General features: G+C 38.8%; 3 protein-coding genes and 1 non-coding gene across 4 annotated transcripts; 3 read left to right on the top strand and 1 right to left on the bottom strand.

Annotated features, from left to right (window-relative positions):
* The first annotated feature begins 295 nt into the window (after positions 1-295).
* On the top strand, positions 296-2,456 carry pgrmc1 (progesterone receptor membrane component 1). Its single transcript, XM_027018153.3, has 3 exons — positions 296-610; positions 1,314-1,469; positions 1,664-2,456. The coding sequence occupies exons 1-3, from the start codon at positions 319-321 to the stop codon at positions 1,756-1,758; spliced, it is 543 nt and encodes a 180-aa protein (XP_026873954.2). The 5' UTR covers positions 296-318; the 3' UTR covers positions 1,759-2,456.
* Positions 2,457-2,968: 512 nt separating this feature from the next.
* Positions 2,969-3,082, bottom strand: trnal-caa (transfer RNA leucine (anticodon CAA)). Its single transcript has 2 exons — positions 3,045-3,082; positions 2,969-3,014 (listed from the first exon to the last, which is right to left on the bottom strand). It is a non-coding gene; the product is annotated as a tRNA-Leu (tRNA).
* Positions 3,083-3,376: 294 nt separating this feature from the next.
* On the top strand, positions 3,377-4,726 carry cox7b (cytochrome c oxidase subunit 7B). Its single transcript, XM_027018163.3, has 3 exons — positions 3,377-3,535; positions 4,246-4,370; positions 4,506-4,726. Exons 1-3 carry the CDS (start codon positions 3,499-3,501, stop codon positions 4,578-4,580), a joined length of 237 nt encoding a protein of 78 aa, XP_026873964.2. The 5' UTR covers positions 3,377-3,498; the 3' UTR covers positions 4,581-4,726.
* Positions 4,727-6,125: 1,399 nt separating this feature from the next.
* On the top strand, positions 6,126-15,166 carry pgk1 (phosphoglycerate kinase 1). Its single transcript, XM_027018445.3, has 11 exons — positions 6,126-6,281; positions 8,261-8,311; positions 8,421-8,576; positions 8,728-8,872; positions 10,668-10,771; positions 10,890-11,009; positions 12,388-12,502; positions 12,747-12,926; positions 13,043-13,220; positions 13,802-13,900; positions 14,518-15,166. Exons 1-11 carry the CDS (start codon positions 6,217-6,219, stop codon positions 14,556-14,558), a joined length of 1,254 nt encoding a protein of 417 aa, XP_026874246.1. The 5' UTR covers positions 6,126-6,216; the 3' UTR covers positions 14,559-15,166.
* Positions 15,167-15,928: the final 762 nt, after the last annotated feature.

The raw sequence follows: 15,928 nt of genomic DNA, 5'->3' as shown, positions 1-15,928 counted from the left end.
GTGCTCACGCTAGTTGTCTGTCCTATGTTCCATTCTTAACTTATATACGTTAAAAGATAATACTGGAAACATACGGACAGCTGTGTCCGTATGATTAACCCACCACAAACATTAGCTACAATTTCCCATGTTGCACATTTTTTGCAAAACAAACAAGCTCACAAAGTTTCAATACAGAGATGTCCAATCTAAACTACAGCACGCCCCACATGTCCCTTAAGAACCTGATTGGATAGCGCGATACAATCGCCTCTGTGATTGGTGCACTGATCGGCGTGCTCGATAAGCCTGTTTTGTCACGCAGAATCGGAAACAAAAATGGCTGAAGAGGTGGGTGATCAGAGTTCTCCTGGAATTCTTCAAGAAATCTTTACCTCGCCTTTGAACCTGAGTTTGCTATGCCTGTGTTTATTTCTCTTGTACAAAATATTTCGCGGAGATAAGCCCGCGGATTTTTCCGAAACTGAGGAACCGTTACCTAAATTAAAGAAGAGAGATTTCACATTGGCAGATCTAAAGCCGTACGATGGGAAGACAAATCCGAGAATCCTTATGGCTGTCAATGGGAAAGTATTTGATGTAACAAGAGGAAATAAGTTCTATGGTCCAGGTAAAATACTGCACAGTTTAAAAGTAAAATGGAACATGTGCTTTAAATTCGTCTTCTTGACTGAATTAAACCGTTTAGATTATGCAAGTTATGTAAGGGCAAGGAATGAAGGAAGAAAACACGTTTTAGCTACTTTCAAGTAACTTACTTTGCACATACACTTTGTTGTGTTTCTTTTTATGCCCAATACAGAATTTCGGCCACACCCCTTATTCCAGTCCAGTGGTACCTCCTGAAATATTTAACTCCTTTATGCAATCTATAACCCCTAACCCAGTGATCAGTAACCCACATGAGCCCTGAACTATCCGGTTCAGACTGCCTAAGTAAAAAATTACCTTTTTAGTAGAGTATTCTACTGAAGAGATTGTTAGTATTTCATGTCTTTTGTACACACTTTATGACTGAGTGTTTTCTAATTTTGGTGCATGACTAATAAGATAAATGATAGACCAAAGATCAGAGTCTGAACATATATTTGGGGATTTTTTTTTCCCCAGAACTGCATTCAATAAGTGGAAATGTCAACTCCTACCAATTTGTGTTTTGAATTAGTTTAAAGTGTATGAGTCTGGTTAACCAAACCTGAATTTTATCATCTTGTTCCAAATGAAACAACCTTTGCCTTATTATCAATGATAACAGCCTCCGACTGTTAAGACAGTAAACAGACTGAAGTCATTCCTGTGGTGTGTATTTCCAGAGGGCCCTTATGGGGTTTTTGCTGGCAGGGATGCTTCTAGGGGACTGGCTACATTCTGTCTGGATAAGGAGGCCTTGAGTGAGACACATGATGATCTTTCAGACCTCAATGCCATGCAGCAGGACAGCCTGAGCGAGTGGGAGACACAGTTCACACGTGAGTAAAAAGAACTACACTTCCAGTGTTGGGGCTCAATCACCATTTCCATTTATATGGACATAAATTCATCCATAAACTTTCTTATTGATATCCTGTGAAATACTCAAGCCCATCTATCCCTTGATTTATTGTTTTTTGTAATTGTCCATGGACAATACCATGTGTTTAATGTTCCAATACTTTCTGCACAGACAAATATGATTATGTTGGCAAACTGCTAAAGCCTGGAGAAGAGCCGACAGAGTACACAGACGATGAAGAAGTGAAAGACAAAAAGAAAGAGTAGGCCATGAGAAGCACACATATACCCAACTTTCTCTCGTCCGAACTTACTAGCATTTTTGGTTGGTCGTGAAAATAGAAAGTTCCAGTATACCTTACTTTTTCCTTATTTAACCTGTTTTGAGATTATCAACACAACTTTCAGTCTGCATATCTCTTAAGAAAAGTGTAGTGTATGTGACCATGACAGCAAATGTGATATGTGCCTTGGCTGATATGCAACATGCCGTTTTTCTGTTTTGATAGGTTGTTTGGTATTTTATCTAACAATTATGTTTAAGATACAAAGATTGTGGTACACTACATGCTACTTTGCAGTGTATTTGTAATGTTATATACTATACGGATCTACGTGAGTAGACAAAATGTAACATTCCAGGATTAGGACTTTTGGTACTGATAAGAGTGTCTGTCTGAAACAATTGGTTTGTACCTGAAAAAATACTGATTATTAAAGGAAATGTTTGTCCCTGTTTTTCAATGCAAAAACAAAAATTTAAATGTGCAGAATCACAATATACCATTATGTCAATGTTAGTCATTTTTCATGACCATACAAATAAAGTCCTCAACTTAAAATACTTGTTACAGGCACCAGCCTGTCTTTTTTATCACTGCACAGATAAATAGTAATCTGACCAGGTATAAAGATATAAAGTTGTTTTTATATATCTTTATGGGCATTAAATGCTGTGTCATTCATCTCCAGTCATTGAGCGATTACTATTTGTATACAGCGGTATATAATAATGACAAACATTTTTCAAGAATTTGTACTGTTTCCTTTTTTACTTTCATACCACTACATTTCAAAGAAAGTGTGTCAACTACTCATGCCATTACTTCCTGTGGTGTGCTAATACCGACACTCTGAAATTGAAGAAGAAAAAAAAAGATTGTCCTAAATACTTAAAAGAACATAATACAATTTTAAATTGAACCCAACCAATTATAGATAAAACTGTTTGACATGTTACACACATTAAAAACTAGAAAACTGCAGATGTACAACAACTAACAACAAATAAAAAACAACCACAAAATATGTAAGAGCTACTAAGCATCGAACATTTCATGACTAGTGATCAGGGTGATAACTCAAACATATGTTTGTTAGATTTTCAGAGATTAAATAAATAAATAAAAAAAAATGTACATATATTTGTTGAATACCTGTACATACGTTAATAACATATTTAAAAAAAACATGTTTGTGTCAGAAGTGGGATTCGAACCCACGCCTCCATTCGGAGACCAGAATACCCGCTTTTTCTACGGAAGGAAGCAAACCTTGAGTCTGGCGCCTTAGACCACTCGGCCATCCTGACACACATGAATGAACGGCAATACGCTAGCTAACATTAGGTAGCTAGCCAGCTGCTTTGTGAATGCTATAACGAGAGCATAGAGCCGACCTATTTTTGGAATACCATTTTTAAATAGCCTTTACTTATTTATTTTATTGATACTTGCATTTGTACTTTTCGTCGTAAAGATGAGACTGATTTTGTGAAAATCTTATAACATACACAAAAAACATTTATTTTCAGGGCATATTGCCATGACCATCATTTGAATGCGGTTCTCCGTATTATCCATGCTCCTTTAGCGCCCCCTAGCGTTTAAGAGCGCGCGAGTGAAATTTAATAGAGACGGATTTCCGGCCTATGCAATCTGCCATTTTGTTTTAGCTGCACCGTTCAAGGGTATTTGTATACGAGACTTGGCTAGCCAACTAACAAGCATGTATCGTTTCGCTAAAGCTGCTTTGAACATCACTGGTAAGATTACCTATGTTGTTTCGGTTTAGTTACGTTAAACGGCAGTTTTTTTAAAAAACTAAGGTCCAATGAGTGAAAACTGGCTTGTTTGCTAGTTCGCTCAGTTTTGTTGCAAATGTGTGCTACGCTTTCTAGCTAGCTAACCCTAACCAAGTTAATACAATTAACATCAGATCATAAGTCATTTGTTTACCTAGTAAATTTGTTCAGGATTACAAAGGCATTTGTTTTATTTTTACGTGCATTCACCGAATTTACTGAATACCTTTAATTGCTTCTTATATCTAATATCTTCCGGTAACCTTAACTAGCTGACGTTAGCAAAGATTGCATTAACATGGATTATCTCATGTTGGCCATCTTTTGCTAAATCAGTGATTTGTACTTTGTGAAATAGATATTCTAACTAGTTAGATAGCTAACGGTAGATAATTTTAACTTGTCCATGGAAAATAACTAAGTCTGCACCGACAAACGTTAGAATGTATAAGTTATGTTTAACTGGCTATTTGATGCATGATACTAGTATCCTCTTAAAAGTAATTAATTCATTGATGCTTTCCGCAAATGTTGACTAGTAGAAGTAATGGTGCCTCATTTGTAATCTTATGAAACAAAGCTCCCCTCTGTTAGTAAGGTCATTTGAGTCCTGCATGACATGGATAAATATCTTGAGAAATTGTGATATCAACAATGGGTTACCTTCACAGGTCGAAGTGCCCGTCAGGTGGCAGTACGACATGGGTCTTCAGATGCATCCAACGATTTTCATGCGAAATACGGCACGCCTTTGCTGATTGCTGGAGCAACATTTTGCGTTGCAGTCTGGGGCTATGTACGTTTTTATGGCGTGTCTAAGTCACTCAATTTCATTACAGATTTACTGGACTAATAGAGCTATTTGATATAGTTTCATACTTTCCCATGACGTCTTCAGTTTAACATTGAGTTATGATCATTCTACTTCCAGGTGGGCACATCAACTGGTATTACATGGAATCTGTCTCCTGTTGGCAAGGTCCAGCCCAAAGAGTGGAAGGACTAATGGACATGCCACCTTCAGGTTTCCCTCGTGAAAATGGAGAAAAGGATGTCCTTAAACATTCTGAACTCTACAGCCTTTCTCTACACTTAATCATTATTATTTGCATGGCATGCCTGTACAAATTATTAAATTAAATGTAAATACAATGATTTGTTCTGGTTTATTATGAAATGATTCAACATAAATGTGGCCCTAGTAGCGTAATATCTGTGGGTATGTTGTTACTTTTTTTATGTAACAGAAAACTACCAGTATTTTGCCTCACCTTGTATTATGCTGCTGTTTTATACATTTTTAATAGACCATTTTTGAGAGTACACCTGCAGATGTGCTTAAGTGCATCCAGACAAAAGTCAGTGATTGTGCAATACACTTTATGAAGGATTCCTAAGATACACGTTCATAACCCATGGTTTCTTCCTATTCTCTGTGTGTTCCATTAACGTATTCGGTAGTTATGCTTTCTCAACAGGAAACATTATATCCAAAAGATGTCGCTATGGTGCCTTTATGTAGAGTTCCAATACTGGCAAAGTAAGCCACGCCTCACTCGGCCTCGGGGGAATCCCTCCCGCCATGCTGAATGGCTTTTCTAAAGAGATGAGGGAAATTACTATCGCCACCTCTCAAACTCCGTTGTACCCGGGGAAAAAACTTACAGAATATTAGACTTCGGTTTGATGGGGCAAAATGCGTTTTGAAATTGTCGCAACCCCCAAACCTAAGTTATGGAGTTAAATAGACTTAGTAAAGCTAACTATAAACTCAAAAAATACACTGTCCCTTAAGGTTCAAAAGCCATGGTTTGATATAAGTGCAGTGTTTTAAAACTAAAGTCACTAACAAAACAGCTCTGACCTGTCGAAGTTAATCATGTCTATAACAACCAGTATTTTAATTACGTTGTTTTCCCCTATTCAGTAGATAGCAGAACAGTATGCTAATCAGCTAGCTAACATTGAATGACGCTAGCTATATATGGCAACAGACACACATCCATGTTTGTCAGTGTGTTCCGTTTTTAAAAACAGCATGTTGCCAGAATTCCTTTAGCAAGTAGCCACTTGTGTTTCGTTTGCATGTCGAAGTACGGTGAGGCAACGTGAGCAAGAAAATAGAACGGATTGAGTGCGTGTGGAGACTTTTATTAAAAGCCAGACCTAACAAGCTGTTACGGATTTTTGAGTGTTCAGAAACTTAATTCTGTTGGATCTCAGCATGTTCTATATTAGTATATTTTATTGTACACGACTCAAGACCTTTAATATATATATATATATATATATATATATATATATAATGTGTGTAAATAGCAAACAATCACATAGTTATAAACACAAAGAGGGTAAAGATATGTTTGCAACCATTTATAAACCCGGGAACCGTCACGTACCACGGCATGTGGAGCCGTAGTGAATGACAGCAATTGCGTCCAATAACTGATTCAAATGCCCAAACCCTTCCTCCACCAGCCCTCTTACGTCTCCGTTGACATGAACCAATAAACAGCATATTATCGCAAACAGGCCCGCCCACCTTGGATGAGTGAGCTTGAAGCTAAGGTCATTTTCATACGGGAACTACCCAGTGCTGAAGTCTGCAGAGAAGGGGGTAGCGCTGTCTATTAACGCCCACGATGTCTCTGTCGAACAAACTCACCTTGGACAAGGTGGATGTGAATGGAAAGCGCGTAGTTATGCGGTGAGGCTATTACTATTATTATTATTTTTTATATGGGCTATGTAAGAAGCACACAGTCCTCACTGTTCATCACTGTTACTGCCTTTTTAATATGGCGTTAAAATAACCTAGAATCCAAACTATGTTGAGCAATAAAGTCTCTCTGTGCAGTTAAATAGCTAACGTTGCAGGTAGCTACAGTAGTTTGACCTCTATTTAACTGTATCAGAATGAATAACGTTCCGTTTAACGTCTTGCACAGGAAGTACACGTCACGTATCCTGATTGAGCAATTTCCCTAAAAATACCATGCGTAGTTTGAATGAACCATCTTTTGGTTCCTTAAGATGCCGTAACCGTTTATGGATTAATCCATTAGTCCAGTTAATGGCAGATTTCATTCTGGACATAGAAAATCTTTCTGTATTGAGACTTGCGCAACTTGCACCCACTACTGGTTGTCGATAAAATTACACCGATTTTAACCACATACGACTGTCATCGCTTTAGTTTTTGTGATGGATGAAATGGGGGGGAAAAAAATGTTTCTCTCTCTCTTAAAAAAGGCTACGATTTTAAAAAGATATAGCTATATATAATGCTTAAATATTTATCAGTGATATACCCAGACATGGGGTTTGTGATATGCTGTTTGAATTTGTACTGTATATCAAATGCTACCATTTTCCTTGGGATTGTAATCATGCAAGTTTAATAAATGTCTAAAAATAACCTTGCCCATGCGGATAATACATAAATGGGCAGAGACGAACGAACCTAGCTAACAGTGCCCGTTAAGTATAGCCTTTAGATGTGGTCGTTTAAATAAATGAATAAATACATACATACATACATACATAAAAATAAATAAATAAACAGCCTGTCATCACGAAGCAGTGTTCAGCGTTTCCTAGGAAACGCTCTTTAATACTGTGCTTACGTAACATTAAGTTAAACGTTTTCCTCGAAGCTTAATAAAATGTTTAATTTAGACATTGGAACGGTCTTGTGAATGATGCGATCTTACCAACTATTTGACTTTTCTGAGGTGTATGTCCCTCCTAGAACCATAGACTTTGCTAACCATCAATTTTTTTCCGCCTGAGTGCATGAACAGGGACAACGTGGGGTAGGCTGCCGTAGCCTACGTGATATAACGAGTCCGTTGTGATGGGATCTGTGAGAACGTGCATGTACTAACGTGTGTGCTTGCATTAGCTCTTAGTGACACGTACTAATGGCAAGGGAATCTTCAGCATGGAGACGATGCATCATCTCTTTACTTGATTCATATTAATCAGACCTTGATCCAATTTAATGCCTCTGTATCCTGGAAATATTCTCTATAACTGAGAAACCGAATCACATCAAATGTAGCCCCATAAAATACCAGTGCTCAAGAGATGAGTCAGTGCAGTAGCACATTGCAGAGAGTATAACTGTGACTAAGATCACTACCATTTTCTGAGTTTAAGAATGTCTAAACCATGAGTAGCTGATTTCATGTGATGAGTAATAACTACCTGCGACTGTGCAGTGTGTGGAGCTTTTTAAAGTTCCATTAATAGGTTCCCTCTCTGTCCATTACGACATGCAGTAGTAATGTGCTGCACTAGTGTTGGAAAAGAAGGATTTGGTTTCGCAGTTGTTTAAAAAGACTTAGCATGTTACAAAGAGCACAAAAACACAAATGTAGAACAAAAGCAAAAGTCAAATGTGGTGTGTTTGGTGTTGGTTTGTTAATAGTATCTATTACTTCAGTAAGCCTTTGTTCTTAAGTTTCAGGCCATTAATAATGAACAATGTAGCAGCTTTTTAGAGACAGAGAAGTGTAGTTTTTTGTCATCAAATATTTTTCTCACTTGTTTTCTTGTATGAACTTGCTCTCAGTTCTTTCTTGTACTAATATTACTAATATTACTTTGTCTTTACCATTGCTATCACAGAATAAAACAGAATAATTTCAAAGTTTCCACAAAACATTGTTTACTCTCTCATAGGGTTGATTTCAATGTCCCCATGAAGGACAAATCAATCACAAACAACCAGAGGTAAACCACTGTATAAGCAACACTATTTTCATTGCTTTATCGTTCCATTTCATGTTATTTAGCTATGAAATAAGTGTTTCAGAGTCACAAATTTTAACACTCCATACAGGATCAAAGCTGCATTACCATCCATCCAGCACTGTTTGGACAATGGGGCCAAATCTGTGGTGCTAATGAGTCACTTGGGCCGGCCCGACGGTGTCCCAATGCCCAATAAGTACTCTCTGGAACCTGTAGCTGCAGAACTCAAGAGCCTGCTGGGCAAGTAAGTGAAGCATTGTTGTCCATCATGCTACAATACAATGCTGGAACTTCAATGCATGACAGAGCCGCATGGTGCCCACACCTCTATGATTGAAGTGTATTTTTGTCTTCAGCAGTATGTTTGTGGCTGTGCTGATTATATGCTTTTACAGAGATGTGAAATTCCTGAAGGACTGTGTTGGCCCGGACGTGGAAAGCACATGTGCCGACCCCCCAGTAGGTTCTATTATACTGCTGGAGAACCTGCGCTTCCATGTAGCTGAGGAGGGCAAGGGAAAAGATGCTGCGGGCAACAAGGTGAGTGGCAACGATGGAAGCTCTGAGTGTAGACAGGAAAAATACTTGATCATTGTCTGCATTCAGTCAGACTGAGTGTGGCGCAGTCTGCTCTGCTAAAGTATTTGAAATTGGAAGCATTTGGGACTGTAAGTAGAAAAGTAGGTTAGTATGGGAAAACAAGCCATTCTTGTCGGTGTAATTTAATGATCCTGGAAGCACTTGTAGTTTGTTTACTTGGATCCATATATCAAATATTTTATGTGCTCAAAACTATAGTCAGTTGTTTAAATATGAATTGTGAAGCTCAGTGTAAAAGTTTTTGTATAGAAAACAAAACTCATACTGCACATTATCAGTATCATTACTTTTGTCCACACAGCAGAGTCCCCCAGTCAAATTTACTATTATATAGCAGGAACAGTGAGCAGTGAGTCAGTTAGTGTTTACATGCATGTTAAAAGTATAATTACAATCAGATTAAGGTGATACCTAGATTATTACAGTTGTCATGGGAACATCCTAATTGGGTTACCTTAGTTAAATTAAAGTTAAAATCTGCATAAAAGCATAACCTGATTATGATTTCACATCGATCACTCAATTTATTGTGACGTGTATGCCCCTTTATCAGTGCTTTTTTTTTTTTTTTTTTTTTTTTTTTTTTTTTTTTTTTTTTTTTTTTTTTTTTTATGTTTTAAAAATCATGTTTTAATTCCTTAAATATACCTGATGCAGAAACAGCTGAACAAATACATTGCTGTAAGGTGTTAGAAACAAGGAACATAATGCAAACACACCTTGTCCAAAAGCAAATGGCATCCCTTCCATAACCCTAAACTATGGAGCAAGATAAATAACAGTTCAGGGCCTATTTCCTCAAAATATCTACATGTTAAGATAATCTTTAAATGTGAGAGAGAGAGTGTTCAGTGTAATATACGCTCTACAATCTAAATATGATATTTGTTTTATGATGTTTTTGGGAAACCCAGCGTAGATCACTTATGTCCTTGCATTTTAAGACACATGGATTCACTTTAATCTGAATACCTACAGCAATATCGGGTTGCTTAGTGTGGGTAAACACATATGGTTTGGAACATATTACTGTACATCTACCCACCCTTCCTTCTAAAAGCTGTATGGCTGGCCTTTTAACATTGCAGCCAGGTCACTGAGTCGGCCTTGGCCAAGCCTGTTGCTTTTCTGGTCTGCAGAGTCCCGGCTGGAATGCAGTGTGGGGAAGGAGAGATGTGGAGGACATGCAAGCAACCCACTGACCTTTCTGTTAATACTTGACCTTTTTGGGGGGGTGTCTTCATGATCAAATAGTAGAAGTCAACTTCGCTGGATGTTCTGCTGAGCAGGGGTCCCAAGCATTTCAAAAGCATGTGCATGACCTTTCACTCAACCAAGTTCAGGAGTCATGAACTTTAGTCATTTCAGTATAGAAGAAATCTGATTTGGGTTGAATTGTGGTCTCTGATTCTGTATCTTTAGTGTGAATGTGTGCTGTAAATCTGTGTTCTTCATGGGGTTTATTTCCCCTCTCAAAATCTAATTTGTCATTAGAATGGACAATTGTGCAGAAAAGATCAAAACAACCAGGCCTACCAAATGACCTGCCAAGCTCAGGTGCATCTTGTGCATCCTGGCCAAATACATTAGCATTTCTATTATGAGACTTCTTGTTAACCATCAATAGAAAGGTTACATTTAGGAGATACTTAACATTTTAAAGTCAGTGTTTTCACACTTGTCTGCACAACACAGTATTTGGGCATATAATGTTTCCTGTTTTTTTCCCCACCAGCTCAAAGCATCAGAGGAAGAAATTAAAGCTTTCCGGGCTTCCCTGTCCAAGCTGGGTGACGTCTATGTTAACGATGCCTTCGGAACAGCACACAGGGCACACAGGTACATTGTCAGCATTGTCATTATACTTGTTTTGACACAATCTTCCAACCAACCCAAAATGGGAACGTTAATAGGGTTAATGCAGTGTCTTTATCTTGATCACTGTCTTTTCTTTCAGCTCTATGGTAGGAGTGGACCTACCTCAGAAGGCTGCTGGCTTCTTGATGAAGAAGGAGCTGGACTACTTTGCCATGGCCTTGGAGAAACCTCAGAGACCATTTCTTGCCATTCTTGGAGGGTGAGGGTTTAAGAGCTGCATGCACACAGGAACGTGGTATAGGAGAGGAGAAATAGGAGTGGTTGATTTCTAACGTTACCTTTTAAGATAGAACCCTGTCAGAAGGGAAACCATGTTTTTTGGAACTAAATAAATGAAGGAATGGTGATTATTCAAGTGCAATGAAGGTATTATGGATCACTCAAATGCTGCTTTAAAAGGTGGACCTTTTTTAGTCTACTTTTAAAAATGTTAATAGGCTGATATATGGGCAAATGGTGGGAGTTTGTTCCATCATATGGGTGCAAGTACAGACAAGAGTTGGTGGTTACAGTTGTGCTGTGCTAGAGACACGAAGGGTGTGTTATTTATTCATATTAAGCTTTTAGCTTCTTCAGGTTCTTATTCTTAATTGCATTTTGCATTGATTTATTTTGCTTCAGATTTTGCTGCACTCCAGGCCAGTGAGGGTATGGTTTAAAAGTCTTCAAGTGCAGTAGCTCTGCTGACTGCTTTTATGCTAATGTAATGATACTGTCTGAGTGATGTGCTGTTTTCCAGACCCCCTGTCCTCTTTTTGCACTTGAAGAACTCTTGTGAAAGCACAGGAGTAGAGTGTTTTATCTTCTTATATAATATGGCGGCAAGTGTGACGGTGCCTATTTGTTGTGTCAAACCTAGTAATGTGCAGAGGCCTACCACTGCACAGCAATGTCGTTCAGTAACTGTCTCGTTTAGAAGAAGGCCAGAGTCTATACCACTGTTTTTGGGTTTTTTGTGCAACCTTATTTGCCTACAAGGACACTAGTTTTTTTACTAGAACCTGGCAAGCTTACAATCTCAATTTATTAGTGCTTCAATTTACAGTTAAACTCTATACAAAAATAGCAAGGGATAATTCTAGAATTGAGGTGTTTTGTTTTAAGAGAACAGGTCTCCAATGATTTTTGCAGGATTTGTACATATTAAGGCATACAATTGGCCTGTTTGTAATGTGCGACTCCAAGGTAACGAATCCCAGACATTTGCAAGGCTCAGGGGGTGGTGCTTGACATCTGGCTGCACTAGACTATTATCCAAATGCCTCTTCTGCTTTTTATCTCTGTGCCTTTGTGCCAAATGTGTATTGGTGGTTACTAATTTACTATGATGACTCCAGTGTTTTCCATTTTTGGCACCATTCTAGTGATGGGTTTTGCTGACAGGAGTGGCCCCGTTGATGACGTCTGCAACCAATGTGCACAGCACCCTCAGTTTATTTAGCCACTGACAAGCTATTATTTTGCTTTTACTTTACTTGCTCACTGTGTTCTTTCAGGCGTAGGTAACGCAATTACAGTAGTTAAACTGAGGGAATATGCCACACTCACTGGCTCACTGTTCTTTTTGGTCACTGCAGAGCCAAAGTCAAAGATAAGATCCAGCTGATTAACAATATGCTGGACAAGGTGGATGAGATGATCATTGGGGGTGGGATGGCTTTCACCTTCCTTAAGGTCCTCAACAACATGGAGGTAAGTGGACTGGTAGATGGGCTCTTCAGATGTAGCCTACCTTGCTTTGAAATTACTCAGAATTATTTTTTTTACTCAATGAGTGTCAGTGTGTGGTGTGTTGGTTTTTTTTTGTTTTTTTGTTTTCTATTTTATGAAATGCTGAATTGAATGAGTTTTTTTTCCTATACCTTTTATTTGATTAGCAAATGTTTTTTTATGTAAGCTGTTATGTCTAAATGTGAATCTGTGTATATTTGGACAGATTGGTACATCCCTGTATGATGAGGAGGGTGCGAAGATTGTGAAAGACCTGATGGCCAAGGCAGAGAAAAATGGTGTCAAGATCACCCTTCCTGTTGACTTTGTCACCGCAGACAAGTTTGACGAGAACGCTGCAACAGGGACAGCTAAGCTGGCCGATGGAATTCTGGCAGGCTGGATGGTAAGACAATTACTTCAGGGCCTGGTGTATCAGTCCAGCCTTGACTGAACTGAATAAGCAATGTTTATTCATTGTTGAAATTGTGAATTGGTTCCATTTTTTTTTGTCCTGCGCAGGGTCTGGACTGTGGACCCGAGAGCTCTAAAATCTATACAGAGGCTGTGAGAAGAGCCAAGCAGATTGTGTGGAATGGACCTGTGGGTGTGTTTGAGTGGGACAACTTTGCCTCTGGAACTAAGAACCTAATGGATAATGTTGTGGAGGCGACCAAAAATGGCTGCATCACCATTATTGGTAAGTACAGTGAGGAAGCTAACAATGTGTCTGAATTATTCAAGTTCAGATTTACATTTGAGTTTAAGATGCTCCTCAGTGAAGTTATTATTAAGGATGATGGGGCTTTATTTGCTAGTACTTTTATTAACTGTCATTGATGGGTAAGCCTCCATTTTTACTGAGTTTTCTAGTAACCACTAGGTGGCACTAGATTCTAGGTACCGCTATCCTGCTTCATTTGCAGGTATAAATTATTTATACCCAAATGGCTTCTGATTTGCAATAGAACAGTAATTGTACTGTTTCATAGTAGAAAATGTTGGATTGCCTAAGACAGTAATTAAAAGTCCTCACTAGGATTTTGTCCTAACTACCTGAATTTGTTAATTAGCTCAAACCAGAAGGTTGAATGGATGATTCAAAGTCTTGCATTGTGAACCTTTAACTCCTGAAGTAACTGCTGCTTTTATCACACTGAAGAGTGTTTTCCCTTCATTTGTAAACCAGTTCACTCATATAAAAGCATTGTTTCCCCTATCATTCGGTACTCTTTATCCACACTGAATGATGCTGAATAATGTCTTTGTGGCTAATGGTAGGTGGTGGAGACACTGCTACCTGCTGTGCCAAGTGGGACACAGAGGACAAGGTCAGCCACGTGAGTACAGGGGGCGGAGCCAGTCTGGAGCTTCTGGAGGGTGAGTTGCTTACTTCATTTCCTGTGTTGATGAAATGATGAGCTTAGTTTGGACCTCCTGTGGATAACTTGGAGTTAAAATGGTAAACAATGCTTCATGACATTGTGTGCCATGTCTGCCATTTTGAACTGTTTAGACAGTAGAGGGAACATTTTCTCTCTTTCTTTTTTCTCTCTTTTTAAAATTTATTTATCATAAGGAGTTTTACTGGTAGGACATCTTAAAGCATAATGCACCCTAACAGTTCCAGTAATGAACTTGTCTACGTTTTAATAAGTATCCTGAGACCATTTACGGCATTTAGCAGACACTCTTATCCAAGTTTCAAGTTTGGTTTATTTGTCGGATACATAGTCATACACAAACTTGAAACTTGATCCAGAGCGACTTAGAGTGCTTTGTCATTTACTCATAGAATATATCCTAGTACAGTACAGTAGGTTGGAGACCAACATACCAATGAACTAGAATACTGTAGAATACAGTGCTGATGCTGATACAATGCTGATACCTAGAAGTACAAAATACAATGATACCGTTGTTGCTTAGTCATTAATAACCAACATTGGCAATGCTTGACCACTTCAGTAATGGCTTTTGTTTTCCACCATCCACAGGGAAAGTGTTGCCTGGCGTGGATGCCCTCACCAGCTTATAAGCACCTGGCATCTCCTGCTAGAGTTGGGGTGCTCTACCCTGGAAAGGCTCTCGCTCCCTCTTGTTCACTTACTCAGCACTTGTTCAAAGCTATCAACTTTAAGGGATGCAAATGATGAATACCCACCTCTCTGCTGCACTGATGACCAGTGGTGTGCAGTGCTGGTCTCTCCACTGGTTCCCTTCACTTACTCCACTGCTTGTTCTTACTTACCCCATTACCTAATGGAAGACTCTTCTCACCCCAGTCTACAGACAGAGTCCTTCTGCTCAGTTTGCCACAAAGGAGAGTAATGTTGTTACTTGGTTTACATCTCATTTTAGGGAACTGGCCATTTGTTGCAACTGCTAAAGTGTTCGTGTATGTCTTTTGTCATCCTTGAATAACTGCTGTGTGTGATATAACTAGAGTTTATACTCAATACCTCTTCACATATGTTGAGACGGTATGTAAAACTGTAGACACTTTTCCCATTTCCCCTCATTGCACGTGTCATCCTGGTTCTGTGGCTTGTAAATTTTTCCCTAGTGGGGTCACATCGATGGGCTGATCAGTAGACCTGGAAAATTGTTTATGAAATATAAATAAAAGTTCAAACTAAACTAAAAGCAACTTTTGTCCTTGGATCTGTGTTTACTTTATATTCATGTATCTGTCTATGCTCCCAGTGTGAAATAATAGAAGTCATGGGGTCTTAATTTGCTGTTCAAAATACATAGCCTCTTGTGAGCTGTGAGGATGTTGGCTGGATAGTGAGTTGTTCTTTGTCATTGTACTCTGCGGACTCCATGTCCAGTGAGGGCTGTCGAAACTCCGCCCTCACCTGCTGAGGTGTGCGACTGTGACTGACAATAACGCATTCTTAACAGCTGGGAAGGGGGGAAAAGGTAGCACGTACTTGGATTGAACGCGTGAAAAGGTAAGATGTACATATTACTAAACTGAGAAGGTGGTGATGATCCGGGAAATGTATACACCGGTTGTGTACATTTTAAAGCATGGATAGGTCCATGTAGCGTGCTCGATTTATCGAGCACCTGGGCGCATGGCACAAAGACATCTGATTAATAAGCACATGCTGGGCCAAAGGCATCTTTGGTAACACTTGTCTGGATATGAAGTAAGCCTATTTGGTATATAAAGGAAAGTATTAAGGCTATTGATCTTTACTGGAGCACGCAGACGTTTTGGCACGATCATATCTTAAATGTATTGTGTATTAATAGTATGCTATCCAGTTCGCGCCGCCAAAGTTAACGTCTGTGAAAATGAGAACCATGTAGATCCTATGTCTAATATAAAAGCTTGTCATTTTCATGCAAAATGTGACACGTGAGGTCTGGGTAGGTATCCAGGAATCCAGGTATCCA

The sequence above is a fragment of the Electrophorus electricus genome, chromosome 8, assembly GCF_041902795.1.
Source record: "Electrophorus electricus isolate QZ-2024a chromosome 8, ASM4190279v1, whole genome shotgun sequence".
In the NCBI taxonomy this organism is placed as follows: domain Eukaryota; kingdom Metazoa; phylum Chordata; class Actinopteri; order Gymnotiformes; family Gymnotidae; genus Electrophorus; species Electrophorus electricus.
The sequence above is the reverse complement of the archived record's forward strand: the minus strand, read 5'-3'. Positions and strand labels throughout refer to the sequence as shown.

What these genes read in the sequence shown, in the direction of transcription:
- pgrmc1 (XM_027018153.3), top strand. Translation starts at nt 319, where the DNA reads ATGGCTGAAGAGGTGGGTGATCAGAGTTCTCCTGGAATTCTTCAAGAA. An exon ending in AAATAAGTTCTATGGTCCAG is followed by an intron (nt 611 to 1,313) that starts GTAAAATACTGC and finishes GTGTATTTCCAG; the next exon opens with AGGGCCCTTATGGGGTTTTT. An exon ending in GTGGGAGACACAGTTCACAC is followed by an intron (nt 1,470 to 1,663) that starts GTGAGTAAAAAG and finishes CTTTCTGCACAG; the next exon opens with ACAAATATGATTATGTTGGC.
- cox7b (XM_027018163.3), top strand. Translation starts at nt 3,499, where the DNA reads ATGTATCGTTTCGCTAAAGCTGCTTTGAACATCACTG. An exon ending in AGCTGCTTTGAACATCACTG is followed by an intron (nt 3,536 to 4,245) that starts GTAAGATTACCT and finishes TTACCTTCACAG; the next exon opens with GTCGAAGTGCCCGTCAGGTG. An exon ending in GCGTTGCAGTCTGGGGCTAT is followed by an intron (nt 4,371 to 4,505) that starts GTACGTTTTTAT and finishes TTCTACTTCCAG; the next exon opens with GTGGGCACATCAACTGGTAT.
- pgk1 (XM_027018445.3), top strand. Translation starts at nt 6,217, where the DNA reads ATGTCTCTGTCGAACAAACTCACCTTGGACAAGGTGGATGTGAATGGA. An exon ending in GGAAAGCGCGTAGTTATGCG is followed by an intron (nt 6,282 to 8,260) that starts GTGAGGCTATTA and finishes ACTCTCTCATAG; the next exon opens with GGTTGATTTCAATGTCCCCA. An exon ending in CTCAAGAGCCTGCTGGGCAA is followed by an intron (nt 8,577 to 8,727) that starts GTAAGTGAAGCA and finishes ATGCTTTTACAG; the next exon opens with AGATGTGAAATTCCTGAAGG.